This window comes from Cajanus cajan, chromosome 11 (assembly GCF_000230855.2).
Source record: "Cajanus cajan strain Asha chromosome 11, NIPB_CcT2T_4, whole genome shotgun sequence".
Taxonomy (NCBI): Eukaryota; Viridiplantae; Streptophyta; class Magnoliopsida; order Fabales; family Fabaceae; genus Cajanus; species Cajanus cajan.
The window spans coordinates 24725943-24750017 of NC_138527.1; the positions used below are offsets into that span (position 1 = coordinate 24725943).

General features: G+C 36.3%; 1 protein-coding gene across 1 annotated transcript; it reads left to right on the forward strand.

Annotated features, from left to right (window-relative positions):
• Positions 1 to 22035: 22035 nt before the first annotated feature.
• On the forward strand, positions 22036 to 23811 carry LOC145953030 (UDP-glycosyltransferase 89A2-like). Its single transcript, XM_083066408.1, has one exon. It carries the CDS (start codon positions 22164 to 22166, stop codon positions 23586 to 23588), a length of 1425 nt encoding a protein of 474 aa, XP_082922534.1. The 5' UTR covers positions 22036 to 22163; the 3' UTR covers positions 23589 to 23811.
• Positions 23812 to 24075: the final 264 nt, after the last annotated feature.

Consider the following 24075-nt stretch of genomic DNA (forward strand, 5'->3'; position numbering starts at 1 on the left):
GCTATAGGAGCAGTGCTAGGTCAAAGAAAAGAGAAAGTTTTCCATGTAATACACTATGCAAGTAAAGTTTTAAATGACACTCAAACTAATTATGCTACTACTGAAAAAGAACTTCTTGCCATAGTATATGCACTGGAAAAATTCAGAGCGTATCTGATTGGTTCAAAAATTATTGCTTTCACTGATCATGTTGCAATTAAATATTTGTTAACTAAGTCTGACTCCAAACCTAGGCTAATAAGGTGGATACTTTTGTTGTAGGAGTTCGATTTAGAAATCAAGGACAAGAAAGGCTGTGAAAACAATGTAGCAGACCATCTCTCTCGACTAGTGAACAATGAGGTGACTACACTAGAACCAGAGCTATCAGAGGAATTCCCAGATGAAAAACTCTTGTCAATCCAAGAAAGGCCATGGTTTGCAGACATGGCTAATTTTAAAGCTGCTGGAGTCATCCCTGAAGATCTAAATTGGCACCAAAGAAAAAAAATGATTAATGATGCCAAGTTGTATGTGTGGGATGATCCTCATTTGTTCAAGATTGGGGCTGACAATTTGTTGAGACGGTGTGTTACAAAAGAGGAGGCCAAAGACATTCTCTGGCATTGCCACAACTCACCTTACAGGGGTCATTTTAATGGGGAAAGGACAGCAGTTAAGGTCCTCCAGTCTGGGTTCTTTTGGCCTAACTTATTCAAGGATGCCTATGGATATGTACAGAGATGTGATAGCTGTCAAAGGAGTGGAAATATCTCCAAGAGACATGAGATGCCATTGCAGAACATTCAAGAAGTGGAAGTCTTTGATTGCTGGGGGATTGACTTTATAGGCCCTTTACCAACTTCATTTTCCAATGAGTACATCCTTCTGGCAGTGGAATATGTATCTAGATGGGTAGAGGCTATCCCAACACAAAAAGTGGATGCTAAAACAGTAATCAAATTCCTTAAGAAGAATATTTTCTGCAGGTTTGGTACACCCAGAGTTCTGATCAGTGATGGAGGATCTCATTTTTGCAATGCTCAGCTCAAGAAGGCCTTAGAACATTATGGGTTGAGACATAAAGTGGCAACAACTTACCACCCTCAGACCAATTGGCAAGCAGAAGTGTCTAATAGAGAAATCAAGAGAATTCTAGAAAAGACAGTTGCCACTTCTAGAAAAGATTGGGCTAGCAAACTTGACGAGGCTTTATGGGCATATAGAACAGCTTTTAAGACACCAACATCTCTCTCACCATTCCATTTGGTGTATGGAAAGGCATGTCACCTCCTGGTGGAGCTGGAACACAAAGCCTTCTGGGCATTGAAACTGCTAAATTTTGACCTGAAGTCTTGTGGGGAGAAGAGAAAGTCACAGCTTCATGAATTAGAGGAAATGAGACTCAATGCTTATCAGTCCTCAAGGCAGTACAAAGAACGGGTGAAAGCTTATCATGATAAGAAAATCTTAAAGAGGTATTTCTGACCAGGCCAATCCGTACTTTTATTTAACTCCAGGTTGAAATTGTTCCCTGGAAAACTTCGATCTAAATGGTCCGGACCCTTTGTTATCAAGGAAGTTAAGCCCTATGGAGCAGTTGAAATTGAAGACCTTGCTTCCAAAAGAAGTTGGATGGTTAATGGGCAGCGATTGAAGCCTTATCTTGGTGGAGATTTTGAAAGGCTGATTGCTAAGCTTGAGCTTAGCGACCCGTAGTGAACCAAAAAGGTCGTCAAGCTCGTGACGCTAAACAAGCGCTTCCTGGAAGGCAATCCAGATGATCTGAAATTTTATTTGTTCAAGTTTTCTTCTAGTTTTGCATGTATGTTAGTTTGACTGGTGTTTTGCATTGTTAGGATGGTAGGTATTAGTCTAGACTGAGAAACATTATAGATACATCTTGTATGCACTAATTATAGGTAGTTTTGAGAGTAGGATTCAATTTTTCGCAAAAGGGAAAGGATTAGAAACTCAGTTTTAGGGACATAGGGAAATTGGGATAAACTAAAACTCGCGCACAGTGCGCAGGTTATCGCGCCTAGCATGGACACCACTGGAGCTCATTGTTTTCTTCGCGCCAAGCGCGCTACTGAGCACGCTAAGCGAATAAAAGTGGGGAGCCTCTGTCTCCAAGGCCCCAAGCGCGCCACCCTGCTCGCCCAGCGCAATTGGTAAAGATTTTTACCAAAAGTCTCTGCCAAGAGCTCGCCAAGCGCGTTTCCTAGTGCGCTCAGCGCAATCTGTCAAGTTTTTGGGCACGAGTCTCTGCCAAGACCGCGCTCAGCGCGACGTCTTGCTCGCCAAGCGCAATTTGTCAAGTTTTTGGGCACAAGTCTCTGCCAAGACCGCGCTCAGCGCGTATCCTTTCTCGCTCAGCGCATCCTCCTGTGTTAAGAGGAATTCAAAACGTCCCAACGCGCTAAGTGCACTCCCACTCGCGCCGAGCGCGTACTTTACGAATTTGAAGGGGCGCGAGAGGGAAGGGACTTCATTTGGTACCCATTCACTCTTCTCCTTCACATTCTCTCTCGCGCCAAAACCCTAACCCTCTTTACACCTTTCTACACTACTTTTTTCTTCTTCTCAGCCTACATAACACATTCTTGCTCTCAATCTGCCCAATCAAGTAATGTTTCTCAATCGCTTTTTGTTTTATTTTGCTTTCAATGTTCATTTTTCTGTACATTTTCGTCTTTGTTAGTGTTTTTTGGTTTTAGTTGCGTGGGGTGATTGATTTTCGTCCACTCGCACAGTTTTTCTTTGTTTTCATGTTGCTTTAGTTAATTTTTGGGTTTGAAAGTTAACAGCGCGCTGAGCGGGATGAGTACGCGCTCAGCGCGTCTTTTTCTTTATGGAAGATAACTTGCAGCACGCACGACGCGCTCCCTCTTGCGCTCAGTGCACTACAATTTGTATGTTTTGTGGTTTTGTTATATGCGCGCAGCGCGCTTGCCCTTGAGCCAAGCGCTCATCAAGCAGAGAGGCATTATGCCTTTTGCGCTAAGTGCGTTTGCTATTGCGCCCAGCGCATTTCAGGCAGAAAAGGCTGTTTTCCTTCTAAGCTCAGCGCGCTCCTAAACGCGCTCAGCGCGGCCATCCATTTTGTTTATTTTCTTTTGTATTATTCTCCACATTTTGGTGATTAACTTCTCTTATCTGTTAGGATGACAACCAAGTGGAAAAGAAACCCCTCTGAAGGCCAAAGCAGCAGACCTTCAAAGAGAAAGGGGTAGGTGTACTCTGATCGTTTCCTCACGAAAAAACATGAAAAGCAGTTCTCTTCAATGGAGCGAAGGAAATTTTTGATGGAGAGGAGGGTGTCTCTCAAGCCAGAAAAGGCTTCGGAGTTTGTAGCTGAGTACACCAGGAGAAGGTGGGAAAGGCTAGGCTCTTATCTAGAACCAGCTAACATTGCTATTGTTCGGGAGTTCTATGCAAATGCAGTAACCATTGATGATGATGCTCCAGCCACTTACACTAGCTATGTGAGGGGTCATTCCATTTCCTTTACCCCTGCCACAATCAACGAGTTTCTCCGCACTACTCTTGAGCCTGGACAGCATTGTGAGTACTCTTAGTTTTTAACTACTAGGATGCCATCTGATATCAGGCACACTCAGATTGAGGAGGCAGTGTGCAGAGAGGGAGGCATATTTTCACCAGAGTACTCAAGGCCTCCCATTACACATAAAGAGGACTAACCTCCTGCCAGTGGCCAAGATTTGGATGACTTTGATTCATTCCAACTTGGCCCCAGTTGATCATGCTTCTGATATCCATCTTAACAGATCCTATATTCTGTTCAACATCCTCTTTGGGAAAAGGATAGATCTGGGAACCCTTATCGCGGAGGAAATCCAGAGTTGTGCTGATTCTACAATCAGCAATGCCAAATTAGGGCACCCTTCATTGATCACACATCTATGCAGGAGGGCAGGAGTTGACACATCAGTGGGGCCATTTGAGCGACCACGTCAGTCTATAGACGCCAGATATGTTAGTGCTCATTGTTAGTTATCTCCTCCCTTTCATGAAGGGGAAGCCCCAACTGCTGCACCAGAGGTTCCACCACAGGCAGAGGCCCTTGAGATACCTCTTCCTCAGCCCCAGGCTCCACAGGCCCCCGAGATACCTCCTCCTAAGCACTAGGTCCCTGAGGTCCCATCACAACAGGCAACAGTGGTTAGTCCTGTTGTTCTTGATACAACTATGCAGATGATTTTTTGGGCACAGCGGATGATTATGGATACTATTAGGGCCCTTGCTGCTATCACCGCTCCTGATTTGCAATTCCCCTACTCTATGGCAGAATTTGACAATGCCACTACTTGGCCTAGGGTCCAGGCTATTTCTGAAGAGGGAGGAGGAGAGCCAGTAGCAGTTTTTGGAGATAGAGCAGCTGATACAGAACCAGCGGTGCAACCTGATGTAGAGATTGAGAGAGAGGCTGCCAGAGACCCTATTCCTGCTAACACTGTGGATCCAGAGCTTCAGAGTTCTGAGGAAGCCATTAGAGTAGAGCCCTTGAGTACATTTGATTCCTTAGGAACGGATGTTGGAGTTGATGAAGAAATGCCTACCGCTTCTGATATTGCAGCTGCTGATGCTATTATTGATGACGAGGCCACGAAGTCTTCTGAGTCGGTGCCCGTTTGATGATCGAGGCATTTGTGGAGAGGAGCAACCACATATTTTGGGGGATGGCCTGCTCATTTTTTGTTCTTATCTATTTTTCTTACTATTTCCATCTTTATTTTTCTTGCATCGTATTTTCTCCTATATCAGTTACTTTGGATACTTTGACAGTTTACTTGAGATTGGTGTTGCATTTCATGATGAATCAGTTGTGTTATTGCTGCTTCAAATCTTGACATCTTTTGAGTGAATGGCATATTTCTGTTGAACTGATAATTGTGGTTGTGCTTATGTTTTGGATGACATGGTTGTAAGTGCTTGTTTTACTTGTGATTAAGGACTGTGGCAAAGTAGGACAGCCTGTGAATTATATAAATTGAACCGGGTGAGATTAAGAGCTTCAGAGTTTATTCTTGTGAGAACCGTTCTTTTGACACTCAATTGACTTTGCTTGAATTTCTGTGTTGAGAGCTTTGTTTGCTTGTGTATAAATGATCAAAAATCATGTTCCCTATTGTCCATAGTTTGTTAAGCCAAGAAAAAGCCAACCCTGTTGAAAATATCAACCATTGCAAACCTCCTTTGAGCTTACATAATACTGGCCTTCTTATAATCCTAAACCTTATGATGAAACCACTTTAACACCTTATGTTGAGATTAAGAGCAAATGGTATGATCATTGGGATGTAATTCAAGTTTGGAGGAAGTCACTTTCAGGGTAAGCTTGGAGAAAAAGGAGAAAACTCTAGTTCATTTTATGCCTTCTTCTTCATTCAAAAAAAAAAAAAACAAAACAAAAAAACATCAGAGTTGTACATTGCTGGCTGGAATCATTCATTAGAGAGAAAGGGGGTGGAGTTGGAATCAATGATTATTCATTTGCTCTCCTAGCTCAATACAATTGTTTATACCCAAAGAACCTGAATTTTTACCTTAGCCAGATCTCCTGCACAACCTCGAGAGAATCCTTGTGATGTATGCATGCTAATATAGTCTCTTGAACTTGTTGAAACGAAAAGCAAAGTTAAATTGGGTGGCATTAGAGTTGGTAGAGGGACAAACACATTCCCTAAACACCGATGTGCTTGAGTGAAACACTTTTCCTAGTGAGGTTGAATTTGTGGGCTGATCAATACATCTATTTGGCCATGGTGGTTAGTTTTTTGTAAAAAAATTAAGTACATCCTTGTCATTCTTGCATTGTGAGCACCATAGTGGATGTTTGGCAGGGAATTTCATTTCCCTCGAGAGACTAAGTTTGAGAGGAAGCTTACATATCTGATTTTTGAGTGAATTGCACCACATTCTCAAGTAGTCTGTCTTTGTTGATGAAGTGATTTTTTTTGTACTAACAAGTTACCTTTTGCTTGAGGACAAGCAAAGTTCTAAGTTTGGGAGAGTTGATAATGTTAATTTTTACTTACATTCTAGTACCAAATTTGTTAACACATTCAACTCTTTTCTAACTTTTGACTTATGTAATCCTCAATTTAACTTCTCTTTTATAAGTAAAGACACTTTGGTTACACATACAGGGTTATACATATTTAATCCTCATTTTGTGATTTTTTGGATAGGTAATCATGTGGGAAGAAGTCATGTCAAAGAGAAGAAGCTCGATTGAACTCCAGTGATGCTAGCTGGCATTTTCAGTAGACTCGCGCTGAGCCCATATCTCAGCTCGCTCAGCGTAATAGATCAGGCTGAGTTGATGGAGATTTGGCATCGCGCTGGGCGTGTTCAATCACGCGCTCGACGTGCCTCCCGTCATGCGCCAAGCGCGTATCGTAGCGCGCTGAGCGCGTCACTTAAAGAGTTGCATGGCTTGATATAATTTCTGGCTGAGCGCGAAAGGGGATAATCTGGAAGGAGGGACCAAAGGAGGAGCGAAGTACAGGTCAAAGGGAAAAGCTAGGGCTCACCTCTTCACCATTGTTTCTCATTGGTTTTCTTCCATTCTTCCTCTTTTGATGTATCTTGCTAATCTCATGGACATGGATTGCTAAAACCCCTTTGTTGGGGTTAGATGTAACCAACTTGACTCTCATGTAACTTGTTTGAATATATATATATATATCTTCTTCGTTCAAATGTTAGTATCATGTTCTTGTGCTTAACGCTTGTATGGAATGAACAACTATTACATGATTTGTGATTACTTTTGGTGTGGGAATATCATTGCTAATCTTGTTTGAGAATGTGGTACCTAGTAAACTTGTGTCTAGGAATGGAACATGATTTACTTGTTGTTTGGAGCCCTTTTACTTAATGCAAGTGGATTTATTGAAGTATTCAAGGGATTGATATTTCATAATGAAACTTAGGCTCTTTTAACCAAGGAATTGGAACTAGAGTAAATTAGTGGGATAGTATTAATGTTTGAATGGGAAGGAATGTTTCTTATGCATGAGATTAAAGTTGGTGAAATCTAACCCTAACATTTCATTCATATAAGTTAATTTTCAAAACCGCATTCCAAGTGTTTGATGAAAGTTCACTTTAGTTCATTTGCTCTTTTTAACTTAACAATTACAATCCATCAAATATGAAATCATTCTTTAGTCTATATTAGCTTTAATTCCACATATTGCCATTGTATTACTCAAGTCCTTTGGGAAGAACGACTATTACTTCTACTTACTACTTGTGCAATTGGTTCGCTTGCCATATCGGAAGAAATCACTTAACATTAATTAGCGACGACGCAAAAAATCGGTCGTTGTTATCAACAACGACCAGGCTTTTAGCAACAGAATGTAACAGTTGCTAATTCGGTTGCTGAATCAAATTGCAACCAAAATATATAAAATAGAGACCAATTTTGTAGGTCGCTAAATTGTGTTTTTTTTGTAGTGTAGATTTAGATAAGTTTGTATCCAATTGCATTAAGTGTGTAAATTATAACTGCTCATGATTATGTGTTTTGATATGTCTTTGTTGTTATGGTAATTTTGATATATATTTTTTTTACATTCTCAATATTAATTGTATATGTCATATGCTATGTTATATGTGTGGCTTCTTAACCTTATCTCACACCAGGAGGCAAAGTGAGACATATCGCACTTTCTTACTCTACTTGTTATTTTTATGTATGTTTTGCAAAAGGATCATTAAGATGATGATGCTAGTAGCATTGAGGCTTAGGCCTTATTGTATTTATGGGTAAAACTCTGATAGAATGTGAATTCTTGGATTCACATATTATTTTTGAACAATCATTATGGTTTGGTTATTATTTTGGATACATTTATGTTTTGAATTTGTTTTAATTTGAAATCAAATATGTATGCTCTATACTTATAAATGTTTATAATTATTTATTTATTTCAAATCAAGTTTTATTCAGAAAAAATTCTTTTATTCTATTAGTATTCACGTGTATGAATATGAGTATGCAAGGTGTCGATGTTCACATTTCACTTTGCTCTAGCCCCTCCGTTGCTCTTCATGCTTCTGCACTTCACCACTCTACTTGTGTTCAAGACATGCTGTTTGCCCATTCACAAGTTGTCTTTGACTTTGTAAATTGCGAGTTCATATGTCATTTTGCAACTCTTATCGAGTTAGTATTTTCATTAATTTGGTTAACGCTAATCCAAAATTCTAAATACTTAATTGCTCTGTTAAGCCTAACTTAATTGCTATTATGATCCCTACAAGATAGGAATTAGGTTCGTTGAGTGTGCTCTTATTTATACAAGAAACTAAAAAACTCATAATTGTAAGTCATGGTTTGCATATAATCATGTTATGTGTTATTTTCTCTGTTGCACCCCTTAAATTTACGAGATGCTAATTCTTATATGGTGATCGGTGGTATTATTAATATGGCAGAATTAATCATAGTTAACATCAATCTTCTTAATTGTTTGATTAAGGATGTATGAAATAGACACTGGAATTGGAGAAAATATAATTAGGTCTTGAAATAGGCTTTTTCAGAGTTTATCATTTGTTAGAATTATTGATTGTTGATTACTGGTCTATATACTGATGAAATGACATTCAAATAGAAAATGCATGGTATTGTGCTCAGGATTAGGTTGGCTGGTGGATAGAACTTAGAAGTATATAATATATACTTGGAGGAAGATGTGAACATGTTATGTAACCTATTTAGAGAAGACATTTTGGGCCATGTGTGTTGGTTTTATATATTGATCATTCTTTGCCTTAAATTAGAAGTATATAGGACTAATGGTGGATGTTGGTCAAAATTATTCTTTACCTTCAATTAAAATTGTATAGCCTATGCGTGTTGGGCTTTAGGATTATAACACTTTTGGCCCAAAAACAAGCGGTATAAAGTAACAAAAATCTGAACAAGATTATTAGTTTTCTATGATCATTTAAAATGTAATTATAATAACATTAAATATAATAAAAATAAAGTATTAAAAGTGATTGAATATGTTTGGTTATAATTTTTTTTCCCTTTTCTTTTTATCTCTTGAACGTCCAACTATCTATGCTGGACAACAATAAATGTACATACTTTTTATCAATGATCTACTCATGTTTAATTAATTTTTTTGACAACTCTTTATTACTTATAAGTTTATAAGTAAAAAATTTATCATTTATGCGTTCGAACTTATATATAAGAAAAAATAACTAATTTCACGTGATTAAAAAATTCATTAAATATATTTAATTTCACATAAAATATATACTATATTATGTAAAATATCCTTATGTCATTCATATACAATATTTTCATTTATTATTCTAAGAGTATTTTTAGGTTAAAAATGTTAAATATGGTTGACTTTGTTGAAATTTATTTATATTTCAATAGAAAATTTAAACATTTTTTTCCTTATTTATAGGTTTAGTGGGAGTATTAGAGAAGTTCTTATTGTACTTGTATTTCTATTTACTCAAAACTATCAAGTTTTTCCTCAAAATCAGAAAACATATTTCAAGGGAAAGGAGTGAAGAAGAAGTGAACAGTGTTGATCATCAACAATTGATTGAATAATAAAAGAGGTCAATAATTTCGTGGGAGCATGTCCCCACTGTCGTTGACGAAGACCAAGACACTAGTACGCTATAGCTCATTTCGTAGGTCATAAATGAAGTCCAAATTGTTTCCGAATGAACTCATCTTGTAATTCGCACACAACACACACCATGTCCAAAGTTCACATCCTGGTGTTCCCATATCCAGCATAGGGTCACATTCTCGCACTTCTCGATCTCACTCATCACTTGGCCCTTGCAGGCTTAACCCTCACCATCATAATCACCCCAAAAAACCTTCCAATTCTCAACCCTCTTTTATCCTCCCATAATAATTTTAAAGGAATCTTTTCGTGAGACGGATGAAAAAGTCTCTTTGTAATCAATGCCATCTTTTTTAGTAAAATCCTTAGCAACAAGTCTAGCCTTGTACCTTTCAAGGTTGCCATCAGAGTCACGTTTAGTCTTAAAGACTCACTTACAACCAACTCTCTTGCAACCTTCTGACAATTCTACAAGGTCCCAACCATCATTTTGTTCCATGGATTTTAATTCTTCTTTCATGGCATTTAACCATTTTTCAGAATTATCACAACTTACAGCTTGTGAAAACGAAACTGGATCATTCTCATTAATACTTGAGTCAGTTTCTAACTCATGTAGATATACCATATAGTCATTTGAAATAGCTGGTCTTTTCTCTCTTTGTGACATTCTTAATTCTATTTCTTGTGGTTGTTCTACAATAGGTTCATTATGAATCATGGGTTCATTATTGTGTTGTTCTTCTTCATTGTTGTTTGACACAACAATTAGAGGAACACTTTATTGCTAGAGGCATAAGTCAAAGGAACTTGCATTCTAACTTCTTTGACTTCCACTTTCTGTGGAATTGTACTCCCACTAACTTTACCATTTTCAATGAACCTTGCATTTCCAGTTTCAACAATTCTCATATTATGATTAGGATAATAAAACATATACCCCTTTGATTTTTCTGGATAACCAATGAAATATCCACTGATTGTTCTTACATCCAGTTTCTTTTCTTGTGGATTATAAATCCTTATTTCTGCCGGACAACCCCAAACATGTAGGTGCCTTAAACTAGGTGTCCTACCAGTCCACAATTCAAAAGGTGTCTTTGAAACTGCCTTACTAAAAACCCTGTTTAACAAATACATGGCAGTTTTCAAGGCATACATCCACAAATATATGGGTAAAGTTGAATTACTTAATGTCGCAACCCGAAAATTTCCGATCTCGCGACCTATGGTTTAGACATCCCTTTAAAGATCTCATCAATTAAGGAATGCCCGGACACCAGACTAATCCTTAATTAATGGTTTTGAAAATAGGTTCTTGGAGTCGCCACCAATGTTTTACTCAAAACATTGGAAAAAGAAAAGGTTTTTAAAATTTCAATAATGACCTTGATAACTAGAATTGAGTTCGGGGGTCGGTTATGTGTAGGGAAGGTATTAAGCACCCCTACAGTGCCCTCAATCGGTACCTTATGATGAAGTTAATGTTATAAAAAATAATAAATTAAATATTAGATCCCCTTTATGAATCACTATTTACATGCTTGAAATTTAAATTACACGATTGATCCTAAAACGTCTACGTGATTGCTCTTATTATAACAATGTATATTAAAAATAAGAAATAAAATAGAGAGAAGAAGATTAAATAAAATATCTCGTGGCAAGCTTTGTTAGATCTTCAGATATGGAAAATCTAGGTGCTTTGTGGCAACCTTTCACACTACATATGTCTCACAATACTCAAGAAATACAATAGAAGAGAGAGAGAGAGAGAAAAAAAAAGAAATTTCGAGCTCTAAGGAGTGCTGGACGAAATTTTTGGGGTCCTTTGAACTGTGCCCGAGATTTCTTATTTATAGGCATCAGATGTGGGCCGGAACGGCCCGTTTTGGATTCGGAACGGCCCGTTCCAGATCTGAATGTTATGTATTAATTTTGAACCCTAGAACGGCTCATTCTGAAATCAGAACGACCAGTTCCAGAAAACCAGAACGGCCTGTTCTGAAATGAGAACGGCCCATTCTGAAATGAGAACGGGCCGTTCTGAAATGAGAACGGCCTGTTCTGGTCTAGGAACGACCTGTTCCAAGTCAAGTTTTTTAGGCCCTTTGATTGGTTTGGAACGGCCCGTTCTAGTCTAGAACGGCCCGTTCCAACCTACAATTTTTAGGCCTTTTAGGAGCCTCAGAAAGGCCCGTTCCAATTCAAGAACGGCCCGTTCCAGACTTGGGAACGGCCCGTTCCGGCCCACTAAAAATAGTGTATTTGGCTTTTGGGCCCTCTGATGTCCTATCCTGTTGTTTGTATGCCTCCGGACGAGATTGGATGTCTACACTTAACATACTCCTAACCATATCCATTAATGTTCTATTACGCCTTTCTGATATACCATTTTGTTGTGGTGTACTGTTGAGTGTCTTTTATGCATGATTTGCACTCAACTTTTGGTACTCTTTTTGGTAATTGTAGATAGTATATATGTTAATTTACCCCCCTTTATTTAAAGAATCAAGTTATACTAAAAGAGTAGAGGAGTAGTAGCAAAATCTTAAGGAATTTCCTCATTTTTTGCAGGTTTTTTAGGAAGGCAGAGATCCACAGCCATAGCTGTGGATCTGGAGCTCGAGCTGTGGAAATCTGGGGAGAAATTGTGAAGGTCAGAAACTTGCAGCTATAGCTGTGGTTCTGCAGCTATAGTTGTGGAAATCTGGAATGCTCGTTTTTTGTTCCAGAGACTTGAAGCTACAGCTGTGGATCTGGAGCTTGAGCTGTGGAAATCTGAAATACAATTTGAAGCTCCAGAGAGTTGAAGCTAAAGCTGTGAACTCAAAGCTAAAGCCATGGAGTACCCAGGACCCAGCAAAAACTCCAGAGATCCACAGCCATAGCTGTGGCTTCACAACTGCAGCGCTGGAGGTTCCTTAAGCTTGAAGGAGTTGCCACAGCTAATGCAGCGCTTGATTCTTCCCTTAATGCTTATATCGGCTTGATCACCCGTTGTATGATTTTTGGCTTTTGAATCCAGTTGGAAAACGTTTTCGAAAACCCGAACTGAATCTTGCACCTAATCATTTCTTGTTCTAGGAATAGACTTGATTTGGTTAGTCACATTGTTCAAGTCTTTGTTCTTAATGCGAAGTGTTAAACTTAAAACATAGAGGAATCATGTTTTGAGCTTAATGACTTTAGGATTCAACCTTGAGGAATCTTGTTGGATTACTTAATGAACGTGGAAATAATGAAATTAGAATCGCATTTATTTTAAGAAGATCTACGAGTTAGCAAGTACTTCTGAACTAATCCTTGTTTCTTAATCATTGTCTTTACTACGTTTATTTTATTGTGTTGTTCTACTCTTTCTTTACTCATTTGCAATTATAACAACATTCTCATTTAAATTATTAGAGCAAGAATTACTAAACACTCAAATCCCTGAGGACGATATTTGAATACTACTTCGAAACTTGGTTCACTTGCCAAGTGGTGGGTTGCGAAAAGCCTTCATCATGTACCTGGCATTGTATATTGAGCACAAATGCTATGTTTCTGAAGAAGTTTAGCAAATGGACCTGGGTGTTGCCCAGTTTCATTATATCTTCCATAATACTCACCACCTCTATCAGATATTACAACTTTCACTTTTTTGTCTAATTGCCTTTCTACTTCATTCAAGTAAATTTCTAAGGCATCGACTGCTTGAGATTTCTCATGCAATAGATAGACATAACCATAACGTGAATAGTCACCTATAAAGGTAATGAAGTATTTTTCCTTTCCGAAAGAATTGACATCAAAAGGTCCACATATATCGGTATGCACAATTTCAAGAAGCTGAGTGCTTCTTGTAGCTCCTTTCTTTGTATGTTTTGTTTGTTTTCCTTTAATACAATTCACACAAATATTTAGATCCGTAAAATTTAGATTTGGAAGAATTTCATTTTTTATTAATCTTTCCATTCTTTCTCTAGAAATGTGACCTAAAAGTCTATGCCACAAGAAAGCAGGACGTTCATTTACTAAACTATGTTTAGTACCAATGTTATGATGCAGAGTTAAGAGGGTTTCATCATACAAACCATCTAAATTCAATTTATATAAATCATCACAAAGAATACCAGTACCAATGAGATGATTATGCTTAAATAAACTGAAACATCCATTACCAAAAGTAAAAGAGTATCTAATAGCATCAAGTTTAGATAATGAAACTAAATTTCTAGATAAACTAGGTACATAAAGAGTTTCCAATAAATCTAAATGATGTCCAGTGTTAAGGATTAAACGATAAGTCCCGATTGCTTCCACTGGAACTTTCACTCTATTCCCCATGAAGACGAACTTCTCATTTGGGCTTATGGTTTGGATTGTAGTGAATCCCTGCATCGTATTAGAAATATGAGTCATACATCCAGAATCGATCCACCATGTATTATGGGGAACTTCAATTAAATTTGACTCAAAACATACATAAGCATTAAGCTTACCTTTTTTTACGAACCAAGCCTTACGTTTTGGGCAATCCTTTTAGAAGTGTCCAGATTTCCCACAGAAATGGCAATTATTACCCTTTGATGCTTTCTTCTGGATTGGCATAGATGCCTCATTAATCTTTAATGGCTTTTTGACCTTATCATGTTTCTTAACAAACTTCTTTCCAGCTTCTTGATTCCTTTGGTGGCTTACATAATGAATTGAGTGACTTCCTTGATTCTTAAGTCTTGTTTCCTCCTGAACCAACATACTATGCAATTCATGCACATTTCATTTGTCTTTCATGATATTATAGCTCATTTGAAACGGCCCATACTCAGTCAGTAATGAGTTAAGAATAAATTGTACAAGGAAATTCTCATTCACAGCCATTCCCACGGACTTAAGTCTTGTTGCAATATTTGTCATCTCAATGACATGCTCATGCATAGTACGTGAACCATCAAACTTTATGGTGGTCAATGTACTCATTAGTGTCCTAGAAAGAGACTTATCAGCTGTTTGAGAGCGCTCTCCCACAAAACCCATAAATTCTTTAGCACTTTCAGTTTTGGGTAGAGCTGTCTTAATACTGTCAGTAACAGTCATTCTCATGAACATTAGGCAGAGTCTGTTAGACTTTTCCCAAGCTTTATAATAGGCTTTCTCTTCATTACTACTAGAGTCAGTAATAGTAGCAGGCTTCTCTTCCAATATAGCAAGGTCTAGATCCAATATACCGAGGTGAAATTGGACTTGCTCATTCCAGTCTGAGAAATTAAGCCCATTAAAAATTGGAACAGATGCTACAAGAGAATTTAGTGAATTGGGAACAGATACTGCATAATAAAAATTTTCACATGAGTGTTTTGAGACAAAATACATGCTACACATATAATATATTCAAATATCAATTAATAGTATATTGATGCTTTCCTTTGGGTGATACATCAATATACAATGTACAAACATAATGATGCTAATAAATTTAATCATTATTTTGCAACTAAACATGTACCAATTAGAATTATCTAATACCTTTGGATATATAAATAATCTAATAGCACACATAAGTCACACATAATTATATTCATTAATTATGAGAACAACTAATCAACCTTTGGGCGATACATAAATGTCTTATAATAATGAATTTTAATATACCCATAAACAAACAAATTATTTTATTTAGCATCCGTTATTCTATGGGTAATTGAATTAAATCATCATTAATGTAGAATTAAATAAATATAAAATTTGGTCACTTTGGTGACTAACAAATTCATCGTACACTTAATTCCAAAATTTGATTTAAAAAAAAATCAAATCTTTCCAATTAGAAATACAAATTTAGGTATTTCAAAAAAAAAAAAAAAAAACTTTCAAGAAAATAATTCTTACACGATTACCACTAAGATTTGGATAATGTGGAATTTAATATATTAATCATAATTTAAAATTAAGAATTACATTCATGATCCAAACAAACAACATGAAACAGAAAATTAAACATAATATTGCAACAATGACCTTGATAGAATTATTCCACTTCTGGTGGTACTCAAAGGATCAAACATAACATTTATATAATATTCGTTTATTTATCTATCATTTTTCTTTTTCACTTTTCATAATATTTTCCCACTTCAGGTGAAGAAAATATTCTTTTCTTTTATTGTCGTACAATTATCTCACTTCGGGTGAGAACATATCCTTGTATTTTCATTATTGCACAATTATCTCACTTATGGTGAAAAAATATTCTTTTATTTTTCATTGTTGTACAATTATCTCACTTCCGGTGAGAAAAAAAATTGCTTGAAATTTCTTAATTTGACAATGTCTTATGGATCATTGCAAAATTGTTATATATGTATATATATAACATTCATGGAAAATTATACAATTTTACAACACATGTCATTCACGGAGAATCATTTAATTTCAAAATCAGGTTCTGATACCACATGTAAGTTTTATGATTTTCTAATACATCAATTATAGAAAATTAAAGGATCTTTGAAATTCATGATACTCACATAATAATAAGAAAGTGTGTACCTTTCTCCATAGTAGAAAGATTGTTATTTCCGTCAAATAATAATTATTCTCATAAATGCTCCATTAAACTCATTTATGATTTAGTATTTAATTATTTAATTAATTATTTATTAATCCTTTTATATATCACATATTTTTTACATTAGACATAATTATCTTATAGAAGCAACATAAAAACTCCTCGTTGGAAATGAAGAGAGGCTTCTACAAACAACTTTGCTAAAATTTAAGTAACCCATAAAATAAGCCAGAACTGATGTGACAGTAATGTGGTACAGGGAGCCATTACAGATGCTCTTAGAAATGAAAGAAAGAAAAAGAGAGTAAAGTGAAATTTCATAAATAACCTTGAGTAGTCATGTGGGAAGTCATCAATCATCATGACTCACTTTTTTCAACAAAGGTACCAATGTGTGATTTTGTGATAACTAAAAGAGCATTCAATCCCTTTGGAAGAGCAGGTACCTTATCTATTTCCTTATCCTCTAATAGTTATATTGTACAGAGATAAACACTTGCACCATATTTCGAAAACTAATTTGTTTTCTTGGTCTTGCATGAAGAATAACATGTCCAAAGTTCACATCCTGGTGTTCCCATTCCCAGCACAGGGTCACATTCTTCCACTTCTCGATCTCACTCATCACTTAGCCCTTGCAGGCTTAACCCTCACCATCGTAATCACCCCAAAAAACCTTCCAATTCTTAACCCTCTCTTATCCTCCCATCCAAACACGCTCCACACGCTCCTACTCCCCTTCCCTCCCCATCCAAACATCCCCGCGGGCGCAGAAAATGTGCGTGAGGTCGGCAGCAGCGGAAACTACCCCTTCATCAACGCCCTCTCCAAACTCCAACCCCAAATCATCCACTGGTTCACCAGAATCACCACCCACCCTAACCCCCCTGTGGCCCTCATCTCCGATTTCTTCCTCGGCTGGACTCACCAACTCGCTACCCAACTCACCATCCCCAGACTCGCCTTTTACTCCTCCGGTGCGTTTCTAACCACCGTCCTCAACCACTGCTGGAAGAATCCACACTTTCGCAACTCAAACGGACCTATCCACTTCCCCCAACTCCCGGGAACGCCGTCGACATTTTTTGTCTCATTTTCATTTAAAAAATAACAATTTTTTAATGATTTTTAGAACCTGGTCATGCATGACCCAACCTAGATGTTATATTTCCAATGTTTTTGGAATCACCCAAAAAGGATATCTAGAACTCAAGTTATGATCAAATTAGTGAGTTGAGGTCATGCTATTAGAATTAGGTTAAAATGCTACGATTTTGTAATTTTTAAAAATAGTAGATGACAAAATTAACTTTTGAGGTCAACATAGATGTTATAAATAATTGTCTTATATTTATAACAAGATAAATATCAACTTGATAGAAATGTATAACTCCCAGTCTCGCATTTAGACCACACAATGTCTTTGAAGCTTAAGAAAAGAAGAACTAGTTTATGAGTTATAATGGTGAGTATTAGAAACCATGAGCAAACTAAGAGGGACTTAGTCCTACGACTTGTTGTATGAAAGTTTAAAGAGTAATTATAATGTGTATATGAGAAGTGTTAAGGGACACATCTATGTGTTTGAGATGTGGTGTGATAAACTATTGTGCTATAAATTGTTATGTGCATTTGAGATGTTTGTGCTTGTGAACTATATTTTTAACTGAGTCAAGCATGTGATAGGAGATGATAATGTGTATGTCAAATATTGATGTGATGATGATGTGTATGCATGAGATTGACATAAAAATGATGTGCTATGTGAATGACATTAGTCCATGGGATGAAATGATGTACAGAGCTTTATATATGTGACATGTATCATGTGTAGAAAATGTTTTATAATTGTTCATAAGTATTGGTCTTTGGGTAACCACACATGAGTAGCCTAAGGACAATCACATAGTATTAGCCTAAGGCCAATTGTACATGAGTATTGCCTGACCTTTAGCAAATTGTACATGAGTATTGACCTTTAGACAACTGTACATGAGTATTAGTTTTCGGACAACTGCACATGAGTTTTAACCTTTGGACAACCATACATGAGTATTAAAATTCGAGTAATCGTACATGAGTATACACCTAAGTTTTAGCTTCCAGAAAATCGTACATGAGTTTTACTTGCATCACATGCATGTAGCACTACAAAAAAAATGTAAAATAGTGACCAAATTTAGCGATAGAAAAAATCAGTATCTAATCTGCGACCGAATCAGCAACCGATTTAATATTTGGTCATTACATTTCATTCGCGACCGAATTAGCGATCGAATTAATCAGTAACAAGACATTTGGTCGCTGAATCCGTCACTATTTTAAAAAGTTTTTATAATTAAGCTTTGCGACCAAATTAGCGGCCAAATTGTTAAAATTTTAGATATAAATAGCAATCGATGATGATTCGGTGGCTAAAAAATTCTATTGATGACTAATAGCGACCGCATATAATTCAGTAGCAAAAAAATCCAATAATAGCAACTGAATATAAAATCGGTCGCAACACATTCTAATATTAGCGACCGAATTTTTCGGTCGCTATTCTATCATTAACAAGAAATTAAAAAAGAAAAACAAAACTAAAGTTTTAATTTAAAAATTATATTTAAATAAGACACAAGGTAGCTAAACCATTAAGCTATAACTTCTAGGGTTAGCCTAGTGGTTGGGTGGGGAGGGCTTGGGGTAGTTAGAAGCATGAGGACCTAGGTTCAATCCTCATTGTGGCCATCTTTGTAATCTTTCCTATCTTTACCAAAAAAAACCACTAAGCAAACCCAAGAAACTAAACACTATATATATGTGTGTGTGTGACTAAATACACTTTTGGTCCCCTATAGTGTTTTATCCTACTTTTTTTAATTATGAAATTTTGGTCTTTGAAGTTGCTAAAAAAACATTTCATAATTTGATATTGTTAGTCTTCTTTATCAATTAAATTGTTAAAAAGAATTTCATGACGTGATATTTAAATGACAAGAAAATATTCATTTTATTAAGAAAATGATAAATAATGGTCTAATAAAGATTAGAACCCAGGACCATCAATATAGAAATTATAATTTAGACTACAAAGGTAGCTAACTTTCATAATTAAAAGTTGAATAGTATATTACATACGTATAATATTACTTCTCAAATTAAAAGTTTTAATGTATAGATCAAAATTTTAAAATTAAAAGTTTCTTTTAAGTTTAAAATTTAAAAAATTGTGGATAATATTCACTAACTTATTCTAATTTTTTTTATTTTTTATTGAATAAATATTAATTAATCATATTTTTTATTGAATTATTTAAAAAAATTATTTATTTCTCTAAATATTTATTTATTTTATAATCAATTGGCCCAATAACTTACTTCTATAACGTTTCTTAAGCTATTATAATGCGCAATAAGATAACCAACCAAATAATTCAAATTAATTAAAGAAATAATACATAAATATTATTTTTTGTCCCAAAAATTAAATATCCTATGACTAAAAAGTGATCTCAAGAAGACTAAAATAGTATATAAATGTTATTAACAAAAACCACTAAATTAGTAAAGTTAGAAAAATATAAGTTTTTCAGAGGGGAAAAGAGGAGCAAAGTTAGAAAAATATAAAATTCTCTTTTAAAGATATACTTAAAAAATATTATATTTATATATTTGTTATGCTAAAATAAGTCATTAAATATTTTACAACCTTTTTATTAGGGTTTTATAGTACAAAATACTAATTAAAAATATCTTTATTATTTCAAATTCTTGTAATGAAATCCTTAACCTAGTACTTACCCAATAAAAATTCTATTAGTTTATACCGAATATATTGTGACACATCAATTTTCTTAAAATATAATAATTAATTATCCTTTTATTTTTATTTATTTTAAATTCATCTTCTTAAATTTTTAATTTTACTATGCTAATTATACCAAAATTTAAGTAATTGATTTATTGAGTAATTTTAGCGCATGCTAATTATACCATATCTTAAGCAATTGTTTTTTTTGTTAAATTTATTGATTGTAAATATATAATATAATTTATATGTAATCTTATATTTTTAATTTTTTGATTTAACAAATATTCTAAAATATTCTTTAATCATAAATTATTGTTTATGTATATTATACTTTCATATATACGTCAATATATAATATAAATTAACATTTATATATATATATTAAAGAACGAAAGTGTAATGTACTCTTATTTGTATAATTTTTTATCTTCAAACATCATATTATTAAAAAAATAATTTAATAATATAATATAGATATAAAAATTTAAAATAAAAGATAAAAATATAGTAACATTTATACATATGAAACTCATTTTAAAATTAACATTCAGACAATTTAAAAATATAAACCATAAAAATATTTTAAAAAAACATTATATTAATAAATTTTTATTCATCATTTTTATAAAATTATTTAAATTCATTTTATATTAATAATAATTTCAAAATTTAACATTAATATTAAGTATCAATTTAATATTTAAATTAATTTACTATGTTAACATATTTTTTCCCGCTTAAATATATTTTTCTTTGAAATAAAACAAAATGTATACTAAAAGAATGCTTTTCCCTCTTATAATTATGACTTTTCCCTCTAAAAAAAGTAAAAAATAAAATGTAAAACGTTTCAAGTACATACCCCCAGGAGCCTAAATACCTATTACGCTCAACTTCAACTCACCCGTAGCAAAAAACCTAAACCCCCAAATCGTGGCAATGCTAGCTCCATCGTTCAAGGATTTCCGAGACCCATCGTTCAAGGATTTTTGAGACCCATCGTTCAAGGATTGCTGGCTCCATCGTGACAGCAACATGCTTCCACCGTAACTGCTTGAGTCACAATATATCTCACTCAGTATTCATTTTTCTTTAAAAGAGTGTAATAAATTCCATTTTTTCCTAAAGAGACATAATAAACTGCATTCTTTAGGTGTAATGCCATGATTGTCTTGTGAGATGGATATTCCTTTGTCTTTATGATTTTTTATTTGGTTCAATTAATTTGTGTATAATGTAATTATTGTGCATATCCCTTTTTCTATTAGCAAGAATAGAATATTGATGTTGTTGATGTCTATATGGTGATGCTCATATAAATATAGCTTGTTTTGGAGTTTAAATAGGATAAAAAAAAAATATTTGACTTTATTTGGTGCAGGAGAAATATAACCAACGCTTAAATGAGGTCAAGCAACAAGCCATACATGAAGGCACACAGGGCTCTGCTTCTACCTCTATCAGTGATAATGAAGTTTATTTGCAAGTTGTTAAGGGAAACTTGTATGGACTTGCTAGATTGGGTGATGACTTCATTCGCTCCACACGTCCCTAGTCTTCTATCATAATCATCACTCCTCTACTTGTGTTCAAGTCATAGTGTTTGCCCATTTACAAGTTGTCTTTGACTTTGTAAATTGCGAGTTCATGTGTCATTTTATAACTCTTATCAAGTTAGTAATTTCATTAATTTGGTTAATGCTAATCCAAAATTCTAAATTCTTAATTATTTGATTAAGGATGTATGAAATAGACACTGAAATTGGAGAAAATATAATTAGGTCCTGAAATAGGCTTTTTTAAAGTTTATCATTTGTTAGAATTATTAATTGTTAATTACTGATCTATATACTAATTCAATGATATTCAAATAGAAAATGCATGGTTAAGAAAGGAAATGATGTTAAGAGAAAGTTTGTAGCATGTGTGGAAAGCTTATGATAAAAGTAAATTTTGGTTTAAAGATCTAAAATCTTTCTAATTTAAAAACTATCAAGTTTTTCCTCAAAATCAGAAAACATATTTCAAGGGAAAGGAGTGAAGAAGAAGTGAAGAGTGTTGAGCATCAACAATTGATTGAATAATAAAAGAGGTCAATAATTTCGTGGAAGCATGTCCCCACTGTCGTTGACGAAGAACAAGACACTAGTACGTTGTAGGTCATAAATGAAGTCCAAATTGTTTCCGAATGAACTCATCTTGTAATTCGCACACAACACACACCATGTCCAAAGTTCACATCCTGGTGTTCCCATATCCAGCACAGGGTCACATTCTCGCACTTCTCGATCTCACTCATCACTTAGCCCTTGCAGGCTTAACCCTCACCATCGTAATCACCCCAAAAAACCTTCCAATTCTCAACCCTCTTTTATCCTCTCATCCAAACACGCTCCACACGCTCGTCCTCCCGTTCCCTCCCCACCCAAACATCCCCGCCGGCGTAGAAAACGTGCGTGAGGTCGGCAACACCGGAAACTACCCCTTCATCAACGCCCTCTCTAAACTCCAACCCCAAATCATCCACTGGTTCGCCACCCACCCTAACCCCCCTGTGGCCCTCATCTCCGATTTCTTCCTCGGCTGGACTCACCAACTCGCTACCCAACTCACCATCCCCAGACTCGCCTTTTACGGCGTCGGCGCCTTCCTAACCACCGTCCTCAACCACTGCTGGCAGAATCCACACTTTCGCAACTCAAACGGACTCCTCCACTTCCCCCAACTCCCGGGAACGCCGTCGTTTGAGCGGGACCACCTTCCCTCCGTGTTCCTCCGCTACAGGGAATCAGACCCGGAGTCGGAGTTCGTGAAGGAGAGTTTCCTTTCCAACGCCTCCAGCTGGGGCTCTGTCTTCAACACGTTCCGCGCGTTGGAAGGTCCTTATTTGGATCACATTAAGTTGGGCCAGCCCAGGGTCTTCGCGGTTGGGCCGTTGGGCTCTAACCGGGTGGAGTCCGACCCGGAGAAGGGATCCGAAGTGCTGCAGTGGCTGGATGGGGTGGAAGAAGAAGGTTCGGTGTTGTACGTTTGCTTTGGGAGTCAGAAGCTGTTGAATAAGCATCAAATGGAGGCCTTGGCGTTGGGATTGGAGAGATCCCAAACGCGTTTCCTTTGGGTTGTGAAAACGGCGTCCACAAAGGAACAAATAGAGCAAGGCTATGGCTTGGTTCCTGAGGGCTTTGCGGATCGGGTATCGGGTCGGGGGTTGGTGGTTAGGGGCTGGGCCCCACAGGTGGCGATACTGAGTCACCGAGTTGTGGGAGGGTTTGTGAGTCACTGCGGGTGGAACTCGGTGATGGAGGCGATGGTGAGTGGGGTTGCGATGGTGGGGTGGCCCATGGAGGCGGATCAGTTCGTGAATGCGAGGATGTTGGTGGAGGACAGAGGGGTGGCCGTGAGGGTGTGTTCCGGGGCGGATTCTGTGCCCGACCCGGATGAGTTGGGTCGGGTGGTGGCTGCGGTTATGAGTGGGGAGAGTCCTGAGAAGAGAAGGGCCAAGTTAATGAGAGAGGAAGCGGTTAAGGCTGTGAGTGAAAGTGGGGAATCTTCCATGCACGTCCATCACCTCGTCAAAGCGTTGCTGCACCTTCCTGTTAAACAACAAGGTTGATGCTGCTGAAGCAACACTGCAATTTCCTATGATTCGTTGAAGTGAGACCCTCTGCTTCACTTTTTCAACGTTACTACTAGTTGTAGTACTGCTACTGCGTGTATTTGTCAAGAAGCTGCAAGATACCAATAATGTTAACTGGATTCTGAGACCAAAGATTATGAATTTAAAACTGTAATTTTCGTTAAGAAATTATTATTAGTATACACTCTTCTCAGCTTAATTTTTCTAGTACGATTTAGCGTTGATTTCTAATAAAAAATATTTCTTGATTTCTTATATAAAATAAAAGAGAAACAAAGGCTACGCATCTTACATGTCATCTGTTCTTACCGGAATTTGGCCGTAGGGATGGTCTGCCCAGTAAGATCAGTGAGCCTTCTTTGCTTGATGTGTTTGTTGGTGCTCCAAGATGGGGGAGGTACCTGCAAAAGAGACTCCGATGCCAAAGTTAGGGTTTGTATGAGTATGAGTCTCGTATATATAA